This window comes from Solanum stenotomum, chromosome 5 (assembly GCF_019186545.1).
Source record: "Solanum stenotomum isolate F172 chromosome 5, ASM1918654v1, whole genome shotgun sequence".
NCBI classification, from domain to species: Eukaryota; Viridiplantae; Streptophyta; class Magnoliopsida; order Solanales; family Solanaceae; genus Solanum; species Solanum stenotomum.
In genome coordinates, this window is record NC_064286.1 from 58,262,829 (window position 1) to 58,284,272 (window position 21,444).

The 21,444-nt window shown below is 28.4% G+C and overlaps 4 protein-coding genes across 5 annotated transcripts in view; 3 read left to right on the forward strand and 1 right to left on the reverse strand.

Annotated features, from left to right (window-relative positions):
• LOC125864743 (acyl-coenzyme A oxidase 4, peroxisomal-like) overlaps positions 1 to 21,444 on the forward strand; it is a 1,153,105-nt gene that overhangs the window by 287,909 nt on the left and 843,752 nt on the right. The gene's annotated exons all lie outside the window — the stretch shown is intronic.
• Positions 4,707 to 5,402, forward strand: LOC125864756 (dirigent protein 22-like). The gene has a single exon (XM_049544823.1). It carries the CDS (start codon positions 4,707 to 4,709, stop codon positions 5,400 to 5,402), a length of 696 nt encoding a protein of 231 aa, XP_049400780.1.
• On the forward strand, positions 10,836 to 11,539 carry LOC125864755 (dirigent protein 22-like). The gene has a single exon (XM_049544822.1). The coding sequence runs from the start codon at positions 10,836 to 10,838 to the stop codon at positions 11,529 to 11,531; it is 696 nt and encodes a 231-aa protein (XP_049400779.1). The 3' UTR covers positions 11,532 to 11,539.
• On the reverse strand, positions 18,704 to 19,335 carry LOC125864759 (dirigent protein 22-like). Its single transcript, XM_049544828.1, has one exon. It carries the CDS (start codon positions 19,303 to 19,305, stop codon positions 18,721 to 18,723), a length of 585 nt encoding a protein of 194 aa, XP_049400785.1. The 5' UTR covers positions 19,306 to 19,335; the 3' UTR covers positions 18,704 to 18,720.

The window sequence follows — 21,444 nt, forward strand, 5'->3', positions numbered from 1 at the left end:
AAAATAATTTCTAGAAGTGATTGAAATTGTTTATTTAACCCTCAATTACTTGACTAATCCATTTAAAGAATTAGTTTTATTATGACTATTTTCGCAAAAGATGGCTATGGCTTAAAAAGAATAAGACTTTGGGTTTGGCTTTAATCTTAGAGATTTATATGACCTGCCCAATATGATCTGTGTTAGCGGAAACGTGAAAATAAAGAACAAGGAAGAGCAATAATATTTAACGTGGTTCAAATCAAAATGATCCTACGTCCACCAAAGAATAATTGTACCAATATTTATTTCACTCTCCAAAGAATATAAATGAAATACTACAAGAGAGAGAAGATCAAATCCTTAGAAGGTGAAAAGGCAAATGAGATGATGTCTTGAAAATGAACTAAGAGTTACCTATTTATAGGAATTAATTCTTCCTATTGATGTCATCCATGACATCACTATATGTCAAAATATCAAGGTTAAACATGTGAAACCATTTTATGATTTACGTAAATTTCACGAGAAAATACATCATTACCCCATTCAACTATAACATTTTTTAAAAAAAGACACTAAAATTTTGAAAAGGTCCTAACACCCCTTTATTCTTATTTAGAGTGGATTTATTATCCCATTATGATCCTATGTGGCAATGGAGTGTAATTCACTCGCCACTAGCGAGTGAGACAAGTAAGAAAATAGTATTTTTTTTATTTTTAACATTTATTTAATTAAAATATTATTTTCTTTTACTTTATTTGTTTTATAGTTTTTTCTAATTTTTATCGTCCTTTATCAACATTTACCCAGAAGAGTTCTTGGACTCATTTTTTAGCTGAGGAAGATCAAATTAATGAGATTATTGACAGAGAAAGAGATAAAACCGGAGTGAGATTGCGGAGGACGATCGAAAAAGACCGGTGAGAGAAGCATCAAAGATTTGATGACGATGGAGGGAGAATCGTCGGGGTCACGTTCAAATCCAGTAAAAAATACCCTATCTGAGACAGAGAGAGAATTTCAGTCTTCATAGATAAAATAAATATTGATTTTGAGCAAAAATTTAAGGCGAAGTACACAAAAATGGTTGAACAATCGAAGAAGAAGCACCGAAGATTTGATAGTGTTTTTTATTTTTCAATTTTATTTTTCATTTGCTAGAGAAAGTGGTTGAGATGGTGTTAAAGTGTGTGGATGGTGGCTATGGTAGAGAATCGCCGGCGGGAGGCAGAGTGAAAAAAAGGGGTCACCAGCGCAGTTAAACATTGAAGAAGAAGAATAGAGAATTTTTTAATAGAATAAGTAACTTTTATGAAAATAAAAATAAAAGTAAAAATATAAAAAATAAAATAATTGACACGTGGTAAGGATCAGTTGGTGCGTGTATTCACTTCCCTTTTTAAACTTGGGGTTGACCGAAAAATGGGACACTTTTACCACTTTTAAATTGTTTTAATGGGTTACTAGGACCTTTACAAAGTTCAAATGTCTTTTTAAAAAAAGTGTTATAGTTGAATGGAGTAATGATGTATTTTTTCAAATTTCACCTACCAAGATATTATTTTGACTTTTATTTTGTACTAATAGAAAATTGTCTTCCTACCAAATCTTCGTATTAATTCATCTTCCATTGAATTTGATTCCACAAAAACCAAACCAACTCTTTCAATCCGCTTACAAAATAAAAATAGTCTAAGTTGTCCACTAATTATACAAGAATGTAGGAAAATAATGTCAATTTTATCAATTTTAGGCAGATGAGATTTGTAAATATATTATATCCTAAAGATATCCTTATAAAAAATTAAAACCTAAAGATACGAAAAAATGGTAGTAGTTCTTTTCATACCATTATATGACATGTAGCAATAAATTTTCTAAAATCAATACTGAACCAAATGCAACTGTACAACTAAATTTGTGATAAATTTTCTCATGACCCTCAACTTTGTGTTCACAAATGTCGAGTACAATGGTAGCACGCTTAGTGTACTTGGCCGGAATCCAGCATTTCATAAGTATCGTGAGATGCCGATCGTTGGTGGTTCTGGAGTTTTTCGGTTGGCTCAGGGAAGTGCCACAGCGAAGACGTATTGGATCGATACAACCAAGGGGATGCTATTGTTGAGTATAATGCATGTTATAGTCCTGCGTTATGATATCTAATTATTTGATGCTTTGCTATTTTATTTTCATTTGTAATTTCTTGTAGATTACATTTAAATGCTTCTATAGTTTATGTATGTTTTCGTTAGAATAAAGATGTGTATTGATAAATGAAATAAACCTTTGATCGAGATATAAGTGAACAATATTTATTCTAGTAAAGATAAATTTTATTGAATGAAACGACCTTTATACACCAAAATCTTCAAAATTAAGAAGTGAAAGAATACAAATCGAGTAATTGAACTAGGTATCTAAGTTGAAACTATTTAAGCCATTTGCCTTTTTTCTTTCTTTCTCATCTCATTTATAAAAAAAAATATCATATTTTAATAAGTCTGATTAAAAAGTTGTTAGAATCTTCAATCTAATTAAACTCAAAAGTTAGTTTATAGGGGGAGGATAGTTTAAGACATACGCAAAGACCAAACTATCCTCATCCTAGGGGTGTACATGACCGGGTTGGTTCGGGTTTTTCAAATATCAAACTAAATCATTTGTGTAAAAAATTTAAATTTATAAACCAAACCAAACTAATAAAATTCGGATTTTTTTGGGTTTTTCAACCTCAGGTTGGTTCGAGTTTTTCAAATATCAAACCAAACCATTGTGTCAAATTTTTAAATTTATAAATCAAACCAAACTAATAAACCTTGGATTTTTCCAGATTTTTGGATTTTTTCGGTAAAGTTTGCATACAAACATATAATTAACTTGTGCTCCAAATATTTCTTTAGCCTAACCAAAATACAATTATCTAAGGTGTTTCTTAAGAAAATAACACAAAATATGAGATGAGTACCGATGACACTAAAATATTCAATAAAAAATAATAATGAAATCATCATATAAAATAAATATTGCAAAGTCATAATGAAAATGATCATAATTTAAAAGTACTAAATCATGCTAAAATAAGTTTAATAAGTATTAGTTACATACTAAATATTTAAGGAAAATTAAAATTAGATTATGTATTTTAATTGTCTAAACCAATGTAAAACTAAAGAACAAATATCAATATTATTGTCATTCTTAGTGTTGAATTGATTTTCTTTTTTCATTAGTATTAATTTGATTTTGATTTAAGTTTTATTATAATTATCAACATCTATGAACAATAATCTTTATTGGACCATTCCGAATTCTAAGTTTTAAACTTGAAATAATATATTAAAAGATAAAAACTATGAAATAGTATAAGAAATATTTTAAAACTATATCAAAGTAAATATTTTATGTATAAAATAAAATTTTAAAATTACATATATAATGTCGGGTTGATTTGGTCTTGGGTTGGTTTTTTTTAGTTAAAACCAAACCAACCCAAATATAGTCGGGTTTTTTTTCCAATATCAAACCAAGTCAAACCAAACCACTAGTCAGGTTTCTCTTTTGGTTTGACTTGATTTACGGTTTGATTCGGTTTTCGGTTCGGTTTTGTACACCCTACCTCATCCCATCAACGTGAGGCTCAACACCCAATTCACTCCTTAGGCTAGACATCTATAGCATGAATTATTTAATTTGGAAGCCCAACATTAGTAAATCATAAATTAAGATGGATCTAATTCTAATACTGTGTTAATTATGAAATTGTGGAGGCTAAGTTTTTAGTTTCTTAAGATGGTAGTCTGCTCCTTGCATATTTCCAAGACCAAAGTTTCTCCTAGTTTGTTAAGAAACTAGTGTACATGCTTGCTGATACGCTTAAAATACATCTTCAATTTTGATTTATACCCTCATATACAATAATAACAAATCTAATTAGGTTGAGATCGAATTATACATAGAATATGGGAGAACTTCTTAAGTATATATATCTATCGGTATGGCTACTCAATTTATAGCTAATTTCAAATTTGTAACAATTGTAGTGAAAGATTGTAACTGTATATACTACTAAAACAGAAAGTAAATATGATTGTAAAACTTATAAGATTAAAACAATAAGATTGTCTATAAAAAATGTAGTACGTGAGATACTTAAAACATGTTACATTTGCGACTAATCAAACTGAAAGAAATATATAAATTATATATATCTAATTAAACTTTTATTTATCGTATTCACAGGTTAGAAGGACTAAGTGATGATATTATTATCCATATTTAACACTCAAAGAAGAACCTACAAGATTATTCTTTTTGTGTAAAATTAGTTATTCAAAATTTTACTTAAATAACATCGATCGACAGTACTATATATTTTATGATAATGTGTGTCTGTGTGTGTTTGCATGACTGCCAATGGCTCATTGAATATGTCTAGTAAAATAAAACAATTGCTAAGTCTATGTATTGATTTCATGATGTAGGTTTTCTTTCTGTTGTAAAAAATACAGTATATTGTAGACATCAATTTGGTGGATGTGTCAGTGCATGCCTTGTTGCTGTAGTCATGTGCATTCATTCTTCTTTACGTTTCCTTTTTTATTCCCCTTTCCCATTTTCAATGATTCCTAGCTGCCATAACGTAGATATTCAAACGTAATCAACTTCTATATATATCATTCATTCTAAAAAAGAAAAACTAAGGAGAAATTAATAAAGAGATGGAAAAAACAATCCTACTTGTATTACTTTGCTTTATTCTTATTGTGTCAATGGCTCAAGGTGTTGTATTAGGAGAATCCAAAGCTGTTGAAAAATGGTTCTATAAGCTTCCTCATGCAAAGCAAATGGTAACTAAATTTCGTTTCTATTTTCATGACATAGTTAGTGGGAAAAATCCAACTGCAGTTCAAATAGCCCAATCCAACATGACTGCCAAATCCCCAACTGCCTTTGGGTTTGTTACAATGATAGATGACCCACTAACAGTTGGACCAGAGCCCAATTCAACAATAGTGGGCCGAGCCCAAGGGATTTATGGTTCAGCTGATCAAAATGAGGTTGCCCTTCTCATGACTCTCAACTTTGTGTTCACAACTGGCAAGTATAATGGTAGCACGTTGAGTGTACTTGGTCGGAACCCTGTATTTCACCAGCATCGTGAGATGCCAATTGTTGGTGGTTCTGGAGTTTTTCGGTTGGCTCAGGGAATTGCCGCGGCGAAGACGTATTCGCTCAATACGACCAATGGGGATGCTATTGTTGAGTATAATGTTATAGTCCTGCATTATCATGATATTTTACTTGAAGTACTATATATGTTAATTATGAAATTATGGGGAATTATAAGCTTTTGTATTCTTCTTCAACAGAACTTCTTAAAGATGGTAATCCGTTTCTGGACACCCTTAACATAACAAGCTGCTATATCTCGACACCCTTTGTGAAATTCCTGGCTTCGCCACTGCGTTTCTAGCTCTAGGATTTCCAAGGCCAAAGATTATTCTCCTAGTTTGTTAAGAAACTAGTGTGCATGCTTACTCATATGTTCAAAATATACCTTCAATTTTGACTTACACGATCGTATGCAATAATAATAATAATAATAATAATATAACTAGGTTGAGATCGAATTCTATAGAAAATATGGGAGAACTTCTTAAGTATATGTATCGTTATGACTACTCAACTTATAGTTGGTTTCAAATCCGTAAAAGTTGTAGTACTGAAAGATTGTAACCAGTGGTGAATCTAAAGGTAAAAAATAGGGCATCGGAAACCGTGGTCTCTTCGTAAAACTAGATATTTTATGTATATATTTTCTAAAATTTGTATATTATTATATTCTTGCACCCGTGCTATAAGAAGTCTATCTGGTCCACATGGTTAAATGTTGAGCTTTTTACCTTGAGGATGAAGAATCAATTCTCACTTAATACATTTTTCTTGATGCATCCATGTTCGGATCAATTCCCACTTAATACATTTTTCTGGGTGGACCCATGTTTGAAAAATCCTAGATTCGCCTCTGATTGTAACTATACTAATAAAATAGAAATTAAATCTGATCATAAAATATATAAGATTAAAATATTTTGTTTATAAAGAAGTATAAGGTAAGATACATTTAGTTACATATTTACAGCTAATCAAACTAAAAAAAATATATTATAAATTACATATATCTAATTAAACTTTCATTTATCGTATCCATTAATTCGGATGAATAAGTGATGATATGACTATCAACATCTAGAATTCACAGAAGAATGTACTATTATATATATTATTCTTTCGTGTAAAATAATTAGTTATCCAAAACTTTGCTTAAATAATATCAATACTATTTTATGATAATAATATACTTTCCAACTCGGCATATGCAGATAAAGTAACATATATAAAGTGAGTTACCTATGTGAAGATTAGGGGTGTTCATGGTTTGGATAAAACTCGATCCAAATCGAAAAATCAAATCAAACCGATTAAATGAACCGATTTAATTTGGGTTTTGGTTTGGTTTGGTTTTAGATTGTTAAGAACCGATAGTATTTGGTTTGGTTATGGTTTTGTTCGAAAAAAATCAAAGAAATAACCGAACCGAACCAACAAGTTATATACATAAATTTTATTATTATACATACATAATATATTATATTCATAAACAATTTTAAAGATTTTATATATGTTTCATCAAATTTATTTATAATTTACTTAAGAAAGAAAAAATGTCCAAGATGAGAACATTTCTCTTATTGGTTTCATGTATATGAGTGTCTATGAAAATTCTTTATGGGACTAAAATGTCATTGTCTCTTCCTTCTATGCCAAAATAGTGAATTTTGAAGTTTTATTCAGTAAATTCAATGATCGAAAATTCTGTAATGCCAGTCATTCTAACTATTTTTTTGTTTGAATGGATTGTTGTCACTTTTTTCACGTTTTGAATGAATTATTTCTTTTATTTTTATGTATGGTTAATAACCGAATAACCGAACCAAACCAAACCAAAACCGAAAACAACCAAACCGATAAATGTATATTATATTTGGTTTGGTTTGGTTTTGATAATTTTAAAGCCGATTAAGTTAATTTGGTTTTGGTTTTGATCAATAACCGACCCAAACCAAATCGTGAACACCCCTAGTGAAGATCATGAATTTCAAATAATTCAAATTATTAAAGATATACTAATTAAAAAGGAAAACCCATTACAAAAGATGATCAAAGAGTATGTTTTCTTTATTGAATTACCGTTTTACTTTCTTGGAAGAAATATTTCTTCACTTTGAAATATGATATTTTGGATGTTACAATATTGTAATGGAACTTCAGAGTTACGTTTATGCTACTGGCTATTGAAATTTACTTTTAAATAATAAAAGTGTATAATAGATCATCATGATAATTTAAACATGTAACTGATTTTTTGAAACAGATTCAAAAGAAAATTTGTGTCTTCCCCTTTTATAAAACTTATATATGTGTCAAATACCCCATAGTCTAGGGGTGTACACGACCGGGTTGGTTCGGGTTTTTCAAATATCAAACCAAACCATTTGTGTAAATTTTTAAATTTATAAACCAAACCAAATTAATAAAATTCGGATTTTTTTCGGGTTTTTCAACCTCGGGTTGGTTCAGGTTTTTCAAATACCAAACCAAACCATTGTATCGAATTTTTAAATTTATAAATCAAACCAAACAAATAAATCTCGAATTTTTATTTTTGGATTTTTCGGTAGAGTTTGCATACAAACATATAATCCAAATATTTCTTTAGTCCAACAAAAATACAATTATCTAAGGTGTTTCTTAAAAAAAAAAACACAAAATATGAGATGAGTACTGATGACACAAAAATATTCAATAAAAAATAATAATGAAATCATCCTATAATATTGCAAAGTCATAATGAAAATGATCATAATTTAAAAGTACTAAATTATGCTAAAATAAATTAAAACCTAAAGATACGAAAAAATGGTAGTAGTTCTTTTCATACCATTATATGACATGTAGCAATAAATTTTCTAAAATCAATAATGAAATAAGGAACCAAATGCAACTGTACAACTAAATTTGTGATAAATTTTCTCATGACCCTCAACCTTGTGTTCACAAGTGACGAGTACAATGGTAGCACGCTTAGTGTACTTGGCCGGAATCCAGCGTTTCGTGAGATGCCGATCGCTGGTGGTTCATGGAGTTTTTCGGTTGGCTCAGGGAAGTGCCACGGCGAAGACGTATTGGATCGATACAAACAAGGGGATGCTATTGTTTAGTATAATGCATGTTATAGTCCTGCGTTATGATAATTAATTATTTGATGCTTTGCTATTTTATTTTCATTTGTAATTTCTTGTATATTACATTTAAATGCTTCTATAGTTTATGTATTTTTTCGGTAGAATAAAGATGTGTATTGATCAATGAAATAAACCTTTGATCGAGATATAAGTGAACAATATTTATTCTAGTAAAGATAAATTTTATTGAATGAAACGACCTTTATACACCAAAATCTTCAAAATTAAGAAGTGAAAGAATACAAATCGAGTAATTGAACTAGGTAGCTAAGTTTAAACTATTTAAGCCATTTGCCTTTTTTCTTTCTTTCTCATCTCATTTATAAAAAAAATATCATATTTTAATAAGTCTGATCAAAAAGTTGTTAGAATCTTCAATCTAATTAAACTCAAAAGTTAGTTTATAGGGGAGGATAGTTTAAGACATATGCAAGGACCAAACTATCCTCATCCTAGGGGTGTACATGACCGGGTTGGTTCGGGTTTTTCAAATGTCAAATTAAATCATTTGTGTAAAAAATTTAAATTTATAAACCAAACCAAACTAATAAAATTCAGATTTTTTTGGGTTTTTCAAATATCAAACCAAACCATTGTGTCAAATTTTTAAATTTATAAATCAAACCAAACTAATAAACCTTGGATTTTTCCAGATTTTTGGATTTTTTCGGTAAAGTTTGCATACAAACATATAATTAACTTGTGCTCCAAATATTTCTTTAGTCTAACCAAAATACAATTATCTAAGGTGTTTCTTAAGAAAATAACACAAAATATGAGATGAGTACCGATGACACTAAAATATTCAATAAAAAATAATAATGAAATCATCATATAAAATAAATATTGCAAAGTCATAATGAAAATGATCATAATTTAAAAGTACTAAATCATGCTAAAATAAGTTTAATAAGTATTAGTTACATACTAAATATTTAAGGAAAATTAAAATTAGATTATGTATTTTAATTGTCTAAACCAATGTAAAACTAAAGAACAAATATCAATATTATTGTCATTCTTAGTGTTGAATTGATTTTCTTTTTTCATTAGTATTAATTTGATTTTGATTTAAGTTTTATTATAATTATCAACATCTATGAACAATAATCTTTATTGGACCATTCCGAATTCTAAGTTTTAAACTTGAAATAATATATTAAAAGATAAAAACTATGAAATAGTATAAGAAATATTTTAAAACTATATCAAAGTAAATATTTTATGTATAAAATAAAATTTTAAAATTACATATATAATGTCGGGTTGATTTGGTCTTGGGTTGGTTTTTTTTAGTTAAAACCAAACCAACCCAAATATAGTCGGGTTTTTTTTCCAATATCAAACCAAGTCAAACCAAACCACTAGTCAGGTTTCTCTTTTGGTTTGACTTGATTTACGGTTTGATTCGGTTTTCGGTTCGGTTTTGTACACCCTACCTCATCCCATCAACGTGAGGCTCAACACCCAATTCACTCCTTAGGCTAGACATCTATAGCATGAATTATTTAATTTGGAAGCCCAACATTAGTAAATCATAAATTAAGATGGATCTAATTCTAATACTGTGTTAATTATGAAATTGTGGAGGCTAAGTTTTTAGTTTCTTAAGATGGTAGTCTGCTCCTTGCATATTTCCAAGACCAAAGTTTCTCCTAGTTTGTTAAGAAACTAGTGTACATGCTTGCTGATACGCTTAAAATACATCTTCAATTTTGATTTATACCCTCATATACAATAATAACAAATCTAATTAGGTTGAGATCGAATTATACATAGAATATGGGAGAACTTCTTAAGTATATATATCTATCGGTATGGCTACTCAATTTATAGCTAATTTCAAATTTGTAACAATTGTAGTGAAAGATTGTAACTGTATATACTACTAAAACAGAAAGTAAATATGATTGTAAAACTTATAAGATTAAAACAATAAGATTGTCTATAAAAAATGTAGTACGTGAGATACTTAAAACATGTTACATTTGCGACTAATCAAACTGAAAGAAATATATAAATTATATATATCTAATTAAACTTTTATTTATCGTATTCACAGGTTAGAAGGACTAAGTGATGATATTATTATCCATATTTAACACTCAAAGAAGAACCTACAAGATTATTCTTTTTGTGTAAAATTAGTTATTCAAAATTTTACTTAAATAACATCGATCGACAGTACTATATATTTTATGATAATGTGTGTCTGTGTGTGTTTGCATGACTGCCAATGGCTCATTGAATATGTCTAGTAAAATAAAACAATTGCTAAGTCTATGTATTGATTTCATGATGTAGGTTTTCTTTCTGTTGTAAAAAATACAGTATATTGTAGACATCAATTTGGTGGATGTGTCAGTGCATGCCTTGTTGCTGTAGTCATGTGCATTCATTCTTCTTTACGTTTCCTTTTTTATTCCCCTTTCCCATTTTCAATGATTCCTAGCTGCCATAACGTAGATATTCAAACGTAATCAACTTCTATATATATCATTCATTCTAAAAAAGAAAAACTAAGGAGAAATTAATAAAGAGATGGAAAAAACAATCCTACTTGTATTACTTTGCTTTATTCTTATTGTGTCAATGGCTCAAGGTGTTGTATTAGGAGAATCCAAAGCTGTTGAAAAATGGTTCTATAAGCTTCCTCATGCAAAGCAAATGGTAACTAAATTTCGTTTCTATTTTCATGACATAGTTAGTGGGAAAAATCCAACTGCAGTTCAAATAGCCCAATCCAACATGACTGCCAAATCCCCAACTGCCTTTGGGTTTGTTACAATGATAGACGACCCACTAACAGTTGGACCAGAGCCCAATTCAACAATAGTGGGCCGAGCCCAAGGGATTTATGGTTCAGCTGATCAAAATGAGGTTGCCCTTCTCATGACTCTCAACTTTGTGTTCACAACTGGCAAGTATAATGGTAGCACGTTGAGTGTACTTGGTCGGAACCCTGTATTTCACCAGCATCGTGAGATGCCAATTGTTGGTGGTTCTGGAGTTTTTCGGTTGGCTCAGGGAATTGCCGCGGCGAAGACGTATTCGCTCAATACGACCAATGGGGATGCTATTGTTGAGTATAATGTTATAGTCCTGCATTATCATGATATTTTACTTGAAGTACTATATATGTTAATTATGAAATTATGGGGAATTATAAGCTTTTGTATTCTTCTTCAACAGAACTTCTTAAAGATGGTAATCCGTTTCTGGACACCCTTAACATAACAAGCTGCTATATCTCGACACCCTTTGTGAAATTCCTGGCTTCGCCACTGCGTTTCTAGCTCTAGGATTTCCAAGGCCAAAGATTATTCTCCTAGTTTGTTAAGAAACTAGTGTGCATGCTTACTCATATGTTCAAAATATACCTTCAATTTTGACTTACACGATCGTATGCAATAATAATAATAATAATAATAATATAACTAGGTTGAGATCGAATTCTATAGAAAATATGGGAGAACTTCTTAAGTATATGTATCGTTATGACTACTCAACTTATAGTTGGTTTCAAATCCGTAAAAGTTGTAGTACTGAAAGATTGTAACCAGTGGTGAATCTAAAGGTAAAAAATAGGGCATCGGAAACCGTGGTCTCTTCGTAAAACTAGATATTTTATGTATATATTTTCTAAAATTTGTATATTATTATATTCTTGCACCCGTGCTATAAGAAGTCTATCTGGTCCACATGGTTAAATGTTGAGCTTTTTACCTTGAGGATGAAGAATCAATTCTCACTTAATACATTTTTCTTGATGCATCCATGTTCGGATCAATTCCCACTTAATACATTTTTCTGGGTGGACCCATGTTTGAAAAATCCTAGATTCGCCTCTGATTGTAACTATACTAATAAAATAGAAATTAAATCTGATCATAAAATATATAAGATTAAAATATTTTGTTTATAAAGAAGTATAAGGTAAGATACATTTAGTTACATATTTACAGCTAATCAAACTAAAAAAAATATATTATAAATTACATATATCTAATTAAACTTTCATTTATCGTATCCATTAATTCGGATGAATAAGTGATGATATGACTATCAACATCTAGAATTCACAGAAGAATGTACTATTATATATATTATTCTTTCGTGTAAAATAATTAGTTATCCAAAACTTTGCTTAAATAATATCAATACTATTTTATGATAATAATATACTTTCCAACTCGGCATATGCAGATAAAGTAACATATATAAAGTGAGTTACCTATGTGAAGATTAGGGGTGTTCATGGTTTGGATAAAACTCGATCCAAATCGAAAAATCAAATCAAACCGATTAAATGAACCGATTTAATTTGGGTTTTGGTTTGGTTTGGTTTTAGATTGTTAAGAACCGATAGTATTTGGTTTGGTTATGGTTTTGTTCGAAAAAAATCAAAGAAATAACCGAACCGAACCAACAAGTTATATACATAAATTTTATTATTATACATACATAATATATTATATTCATAAACAATTTTAAAGATTTTATATATGTTTCATCAAATTTATTTATAATTTACTTAAGAAAGAAAAAATGTCCAAGATGAGAACATTTCTCTTATTGGTTTCATGTATATGAGTGTCTATGAAAATTCTTTATGGGACTAAAATGTCATTGTCTCTTCCTTCTATGCCAAAATAGTGAATTTTGAAGTTTTATTCAGTAAATTCAATGATCGAAAATTCTGTAATGCCAGTCATTCTAACTATTTTTTTGTTTGAATGGATTGTTGTCACTTTTTTCACGTTTTGAATGAATTATTTCTTTTATTTTTATGTATGGTTAATAACCGAATAACCGAACCAAACCAAACCAAAACCGAAAACAACCAAACCGATAAATGTATATTATATTTGGTTTGGTTTGGTTTTGATAATTTTAAAGCCGATTAAGTTAATTTGGTTTTGGTTTTGATCAATAACCGACCCAAACCAAATCGTGAACACCCCTAGTGAAGATCATGAATTTCAAATAATTCAAATTATTAAAGATATACTAATTAAAAAGGAAAACCCATTACAAAAGATGATCAAAGAGTATGTTTTCTTTATTGAATTACCGTTTTACTTTCTTGGAAGAAATATTTCTTCACTTTGAAATATGATATTTTGGATGTTACAATATTGTAATGGAACTTCAGAGTTACGTTTATGCTACTTGGCTATTGAAATTTACTTTTAAATAATAAAAGTGTATAATAGATCATCATGATAATTTAAACATGTAACTGATTTTTTGAAACAGATTCAAAAGAAAATTTGTGTCTTCCCCTTTTATAAAACTTATATATGTGTCAAATACCCCATAGTCTAGGGGTGTACACGACCGGGTTGGTTCGGGTTTTTCAAATATCAAACCAAACCATTTGTGTAAATTTTTAAATTTATAAACCAAACCAAATTAATAAAATTCGGATTTTTTTCGGGTTTTTCAACCTCGGGTTGGTTCAGGTTTTTCAAATACCAAACCAAACCATTGTATCGAATTTTTAAATTTATAAATCAAACCAAACAAATAAATCTCGAATTTTTATTTTTGGATTTTTCGGTAGAGTTTGCATACAAACATATAATCCAAATATTTCTTTAGTCCAACAAAAATACAATTATCTAAGGTGTTTCTTAAAAAAAAAACACAAAATATGAGATGAGTACTGATGACACAAAAATATTCAATAAAAAATAATAATGAAATCATCCTATAATATTACAAAGTCATAATGAAAATGATCATAATTTAAAAGTACTAAATTATGCTAAAATAAATTAAAACCTAAAGATACGAAAAAATGGTAGTAGTTCTTTTCATACCATTATATGACATGTAGCAATAAATTTTCTAAAATCAATAATGAAATAAGGAACCAAATGCAACTGTACAACTAAATTTGTGATAAATTTTCTCATGACCCTCAACCTTGTGTTCACAAGTGACGAGTACAATGGTAGCACGCTTAGTGTACTTGGCCGGAATCCAGCGTTTCGTGAGATGCCGATCGCTGGTGGTTCATGGAGTTTTTCGGTTGGCTCAGGGAAGTGCCACGGCGAAGACGTATTGGATCGATACAAACAAGGGGATGCTATTGTTTAGTATAATGCATGTTATAGTCCTGCGTTATGATAATTAATTATTTGATGCTTTGCTATTTTATTTTCATTTGTAATTTCTTGTATATTACATTTAAATTCTTCTATAGTTTATGTATTTTTTCGGTAGAATAAAGATGTGTATTGATCAATGAAATAAACCTTAGATCGAGATATAAGTGAACAATATTTATTCTAGTAAAGATAAATTTTATTGAATGAAACGACCTTTATACACCAAAATCTTCAAAATTAAGAAGTGAAAGAATACAAATCGAGTAATTGAACTAGGTAGCTAAGTTTAAACTATTTAAGCCATTTGCCTTTTTTCTTTCTTTCTCATCTCATTTATAAAAAAAATATCATATTTTAATAAGTCTGATCAAAAAGTTGTTAGAATCTTCAATCTAATTAAACTCAAAAGTTAGTTTATAGGGGAGGATAGTTTAAGACATATGCAAGGACCAAACTATCCTCATCCTAGGGGTGTACATGACCGGGTTGGTTCGGGTTTTTCAAATGTCAAATTAAATCATTTGTGTAAAAAATTTAAATTTATAAACCAAACCAAACTAATAAAATTCAGATTTTTTTGGGTTTTTCAAATATCAAACCAAACCATTGTGTCAAATTTTTAAATTTATAAATCAAACCAAACTAATAAACCTTGGATTTTTCCAGATTTTTGGATTTTTTCGGTAAAGTTTGCATACAAACATATAATTAACTTGTGCTCCAAATATTTCTTTAGTCTAACCAAAATACAATTATCTAAGGTGTTTCTTAAGAAAATAACACAAAATATGAGATGAGTACCGATGACACTAAAATATTCAATAAAAAATAATAATGAAATCATCATATAAAATAAATATTGCAAAGTCATAATGAAAATGATCATAATTTAAAAGTACTAAATCATGCTAAAATAAGTTTAATAAGTATTAGTTACATACTAAATATTTAAGGAAAATTAAAATTAGATTATGTATTTTAATTGTCTAAACCAATGTAAAACTAAAGAACAAATATCAATATTATTGTCATTCTTAGTGTTGAATTGATTTTCTTTTTTCATTAGTATTAATTTGATTTTGATTTAAGTTTTATTATAATTATCAACATCTATGAACAATAATCTTTATTGGACCATTCCGAATTCTAAGTTTTAAACTTGAAATAATATATTAAACGATAAAAACTATGAAATAGTATAAGAAATATTTTAAAATTTTAACTATACTAATAAAATAGAAATTAAATCTGATCATAAAATATATAAGATTAAAATATTTTGTTTATAAAGAAGTATAAGGTAAGATACATTTATTTACATATTTACAACTAATCAAACCAAAAGAAATATATTATAAATTATATATATCTAATTAAACTTTCATTTATCGTATTCATTTGGTTCGGATGAATAAGTGATGATATGACTATCGACATCTAGAATTCACAGAAGAATGTACTATTATAGTATTATTCTTTCGTGTAAAATAATTAGTTATCCAAAACTTTGCTTAAATAATATCAATACTATTTTATGATAATATATACTTTCCAACTCCGCATATGCAGAGAAACTAATATATATAAAGTGAGTTGTGTATGTGAAGATCATGAATTTCAAATAATTCAAATTATTAAAGATATACTAATTAAAAAGGAAAACCCATTACAAAAGATGACCAGAGAGAGTATGTTTTCTTTTTGTTTTCTTTATTGAATTATCGTTTTACTTTCTTGGAAGAAGTATTTCTTCACCTTGAAATATGATATTTTGGATGTTACAATATTGTAATGGAACTTCAGAGTTACGTTTATGCTATTGACTATTGAAATTTACTTTTAAACCGTAGGAGTGTACAATAGATCGTCATGATAATTTAAGCCTCTAACTGATTTTTTAAAACAGATTCAAAAGAAAATTTATGTCTTTTCCCTTTTATAAAACTTATATATATGTCTCAAATGCCCCATACAAATACTAACGAACCAAATGTCATAATCTTCTCATGTCAAACCTTGAGTAACTGTTTAAGCAATTGCAAGAAACCTCTTAAAGATTGAAAAGAAAAAGAATATATATATATATATATATATCGACAATGTAAAGATCCCGTGACAACGGTTTTTGATTAATCAAATATATATGAATAAATTGAAAAATAGTTTCCTCCATTCCGAACATATTTCAAGTCTCAATTTTGTGGGACACTTTCTTTATAATCGGTTAAAAAAAAAACTTATTTTATACTATAAATTTAAAAAAGTTAATTTATTTTTATTCTTAGAATCTCTTTGTCCAGTCAAATAACAATGATGTATCCTTTTCACACGTGGAGTCTAAAGAATATAGAGATATGCGTATGCATATTATATCTCTATTTTTGCGAGAAAGAAAGATTATTTTCGATAGATCCTCAACTTAAAAGAATAGTTATTCATAGAAGGGTTATAAGAAGAAAAACAAATAACAACAAAATATCATGATACTAAATAAAAATGACGCAACAAAAAAAAAAAGACATACGAATAAGAAATCATGCAATCACTTTGATGTTGAGATAAACACCTTCATATAAATTAAAACAATACTCTCTATTAATTTACTAAATTACTAATCAATATTTATCATAGTAATAAATTTAACTGTGATTATCTAATAATAATAATAATAATAATAATAATAATAATAATAATAATAATAATATGTAATCTGATTATATAAATATTTTTGATACTATAAAAGCTTAGAAGTTAAACTCAAAATGAAATTATATGACCAACTAATCCCCTAGAACTTGGTCAATGGAGATCTAGAACCATCGTAAAGCTCATGAGGTATAGGTGCCCCTCTTTTTGTTATTGATGAAGTCAAAGTTATTCTACTGCTCACCCACGCCACGCTATGCAATTATAAAGGATTATTCCACAAGCATATTAAATAAAAAAAAGTACTGCAACTTTTTCTAGCAGAAGTCAATTGATAATATTAACCCTACCAGAAAGTAGGAATACTTTTTTATTCCGGAATAAATTTTCCCTTATTCAGAGATATCGTGTTCGAGTCTGTTTTTTTTTTTGTTTATTTTCATATGAGAAAAATTGTAATCTATAATATTTTTATATAATTTTAGTTAAATAAAAATATAAGTAGAGAATATATGCAAATCTGAAAACATGTCCTTAGTGAGTAGTTATAGTCAATGAGTTCTAGAACTTCATGAGGAACAGGTGTCCCTATTAGTTGTGTAAATAATTAACACGTTTAATTAGTTCATCATGAATGTTGATATATATTCCTTATAACTTTCAATTAATTTGTCTATTTTTAGGAACTTTTTAATTATAACTATCTACCTGCAGACATGTTTATGTTATAAGATTTTAAAATATTTTGATACATAATTTTACATATATTTTAATTTAAGATCCTAAAATTTTAAAAAATCTTACATTTTGCAATAAATCAAAACTAGATAATTAAATTGAAATGAAGGAATACACAGTGAGTTGTTGCAGCTGTACTAGATTATTATAGCAATATTGTCTGTAACAACCTAACGCACTATACTGTATATGATACTTTATAATATGTAGACTTGTTGTCTTTCAATGTGAGACTCATTATAATATGTAGACTTGTTGTCTTTCAATGTGAGACTCATTATAATACTTGGCCATAAGAAAGTGTGTATACTAAAATATGAACATTAAAACAATAGTGGAGGTCACAATTATGAGTTATGAGAGGACTTTTGCAAAAGTAGAATCACCTTTACGAGTTCCATTTTTTACTTTTAAAACATTTGACGATTTGGTGCGCAAAAATTATCGTTGAAGGTTCTAAGAAGTTATATTTGATGAATAATACTACTATTTCACAAAATAATAATTCTTCAGTCTCAATTTATGTGACATCATTTGACTTGACATTAAGTTTAAGAAAAAAAAGAAATCGTTCGACTTGATATCATGTTTTTTTAAAAAATAAAGACTATGTGAAATTTGTAATCTGAAATAAACTTTAGACATTTGTGTGATTGTAGATCATTTTATTAATGATAAAAGGTGAATTTTAAAGTTAAGTTATTTTCAATTATAAAAAAAATGACGTAACTTGGACAAAAAAAGTAGAAATTGTTGTCACAACTACATTTGTTTCTCGCATGATCATGAAACCTTTTTAACTCAACATTGCTATCAAATTACACGAACATTAGAATGGGAAAACGAAAAAAGAACGTACATATGAGGGGAAAAAAAGAAATCAAAATAAAATTAACAATTCGGTCGTCCCAACATATAATCTTAACTCAATAATGCAAAACTACAACATTATACTCAACAATAGCATCACCATTCTTACTTAAAGTATGTGTTTTCGCGGTTGCAACACCACGAGCTAGCCTGAAAACACCAGAACCACCAACAATTGGCATCTCTCGATATTCATTCAAAACAGTGTTACGTCCAAGTAGACTAAGTGTACTACCATTATATTTCCCATGAGTAAACACAAAATTCAAGCTCATCAACAAACTAAATTCCTCAAGAGAAGCTGCACCAACAATTCCTTGAGCTCGACCAATAGTCGTTGAATTAATTTCTGGTCCCGTTGTCAATCGATCGTCTAATATCGCTAGCAAACCAAACGCCGAAGGCGAATGAGACGTAGAATTTGCCTGGGCAATTGGTATTGCTGTTGGATTTTTACCAGCAGTTATATCGTGGAAATAGAAATGAAGTTTGGTTATTTTTGGTTTTGCATGTGAAAGTTTTTGGAACCAATTTTCAACTGCTTTAGGACCTTGTGCAATATTGCAATGAGCTAATGGAATTGATGATAATATGACAATAGCAATAGAGCAATACAATAAAATTGAGTTTAGCTTTGCCATGTTTTGGTTTTGTGTTTTTGATTTCTCCAAAATTTATGTATTGTAAGTAAATATTTATAGAAAGAGGGAAGGATGACTTTAGAAGAAAAGAATAATGTAATGAATTAGGTGGGAGTCCTTGGACGCCAATGTTGATTATTTTATTCGCAACCATACTTTCCTCGAAACAACTTCAACAATATCCTAATAAACAAATGTTTTTTCAAAAAAAAAGAGACTTCATGAGTTCCACACATGTCACACCACTCGTGGTGTTTACGTTTGTTTCTAAACCTCCTTGATTAGTTTATTATTACAAAATTAATTTTTTATCATAAAAAATTCAANTGTTTTTGATTTCTCCAAAATTTATGTATTGTAAGCAAATATTTATAGAAAGAGGGAAGGATGACTTTCGAAGAAAAGAATAATGTAATGATTTAGGTGGGGGTCGTTGGACGCCAATGTTGATTATTTTATTCGCAGCCATACTTTCCTCGAATCAACGTAATTTCAACATCCTAATAAACAAATGTTTTTCGAAAAAAAAATACTAGTTTATATTTTGGGTTAAGAAAATATTTTTTGATAATAATTGGTTGGTAAGCAAACAATATACTATTTCGGAAAAACATCTATTACTGAATGATAAAGTTAGGAAAATCAAATTATATTTTGACAACATTTTGAAGTATGAAGAATTGATAATCATGTCCAAGTGTTTGAGTACATTATTAATAAAAGAAAATTGATACCCCCACTTAAAAATCAGTGCAAAGTCGAATATCGTGTGAAGGATGTTTAAGACTTAATATATATAGTTAACTTATATAGTTTTCGACATACCTAGTAATATGTATAGTTTTTCGGTGAATAATATTCAATTGGCCACACACCCTTCACTATTCTTCCGGAGACTTTGATAGTACAATCAATTTGCCAACACGCATTATAAAGTCTTTTGTAAGAGACTTCATGAGTTCCACACAGGTGTTTACGTTTGTTTCTAAACCTCCTTGATTAGTTTATTATTACAAAATTAATTTTTTATCATAAAAAATTCAATTTCAATTGACGACTTAGATAATTTAATAAATGATAAATGAAGTCTTATAATTTCTAGAATTGATTAATTTCTTGTAAAGAGTGGATTAAATAATTTCTCACTTCAAAATAAACTTGATTTTTTTTTAAATATCAATGTATGAAATTATTTTGCCATCTACTAACTAGCTAGTACAAAATTGAGATTATTCTAGATTATAAGAATTTATAAATAGAATTATTTAATTAGTTTGTGTTTTTTTTTTGTTGAAGCCAGCCTTTACTACTCCTTGGTAAGGGTGGTGAGGGTTGGATGAGACTAGTCTGTATGTTGTGTTTTTGTTAATGGTAATATTCACATTGGTGGCCAAAAGAAAAAAAAATTATTTTAACCGTCAACATATGTTTCTTAAAAAAGATATTATCTACATCTTAGTTATCAATAGCAAGGATTAATGTAAATAACTTGATTGTGCTTACGGACCAAGATTTAACTTAATTAATCTGCATAATTCGACCCGAATTCAGATTAAATGGTTGTGTCCAAATATATTAATGGAGAAAGCTTTATATGTATAATTTATTTTTTACCATACGATTAATGATCTTTCTTCTGACATAAGACCATCTCCAACCCAACACCAAATTTTACATCAAATTCTAAATTTGGTGTAAAATTTAGTGTTTTGAGCTCCAATCCACACCAATTTTTATACCAAATTTGGTGTGTGAATAGTGTTACACCAAATTTGGTGTAACACTATTCATCACACCAATTCACTTTTTGAATATTTTAATATTATTAAACATTATATAAATTGTATGTTTTAATTAAATCTCTTGTATATTTAATTATTTTTATGTAATATTTTTATAATATTAATTTTAGATATAAAATTTAGCTTTTTTGTAAATTAATTTTTCTATATATGACTTTTAAAAAAAATTAAATTTATGTTAATTCTAAATAAATTATAATTGGATATAACTACAATTAACCTTCACAAAAATTAAAAAAGCAAACATTGCTCATTTTGAACTATGTAATGCATTAATAGAGCATCTATGGGAGCACCGTAGTGATCTTGAAAGTTGAATATTTATGTATAATTTAAA

Bases quoted from the DNA above. Each gene is read 5' to 3' on its own strand.
- LOC125864759 (XM_049544828.1), bottom strand. From the start codon at position 19,305: ATGGCAAAGCTAAACTCAATTTTATTGTATTGCTCTATTGCTATTGTC.
- LOC125864755 (XM_049544822.1), top strand. From the start codon at position 10,836: ATGGAAAAAACAATCCTACTTGTATTACTTTGCTTTATTCTTATTGTG.
- LOC125864756 (XM_049544823.1), top strand. From the start codon at position 4,707: ATGGAAAAAACAATCCTACTTGTATTACTTTGCTTTATTCTTATTGTG.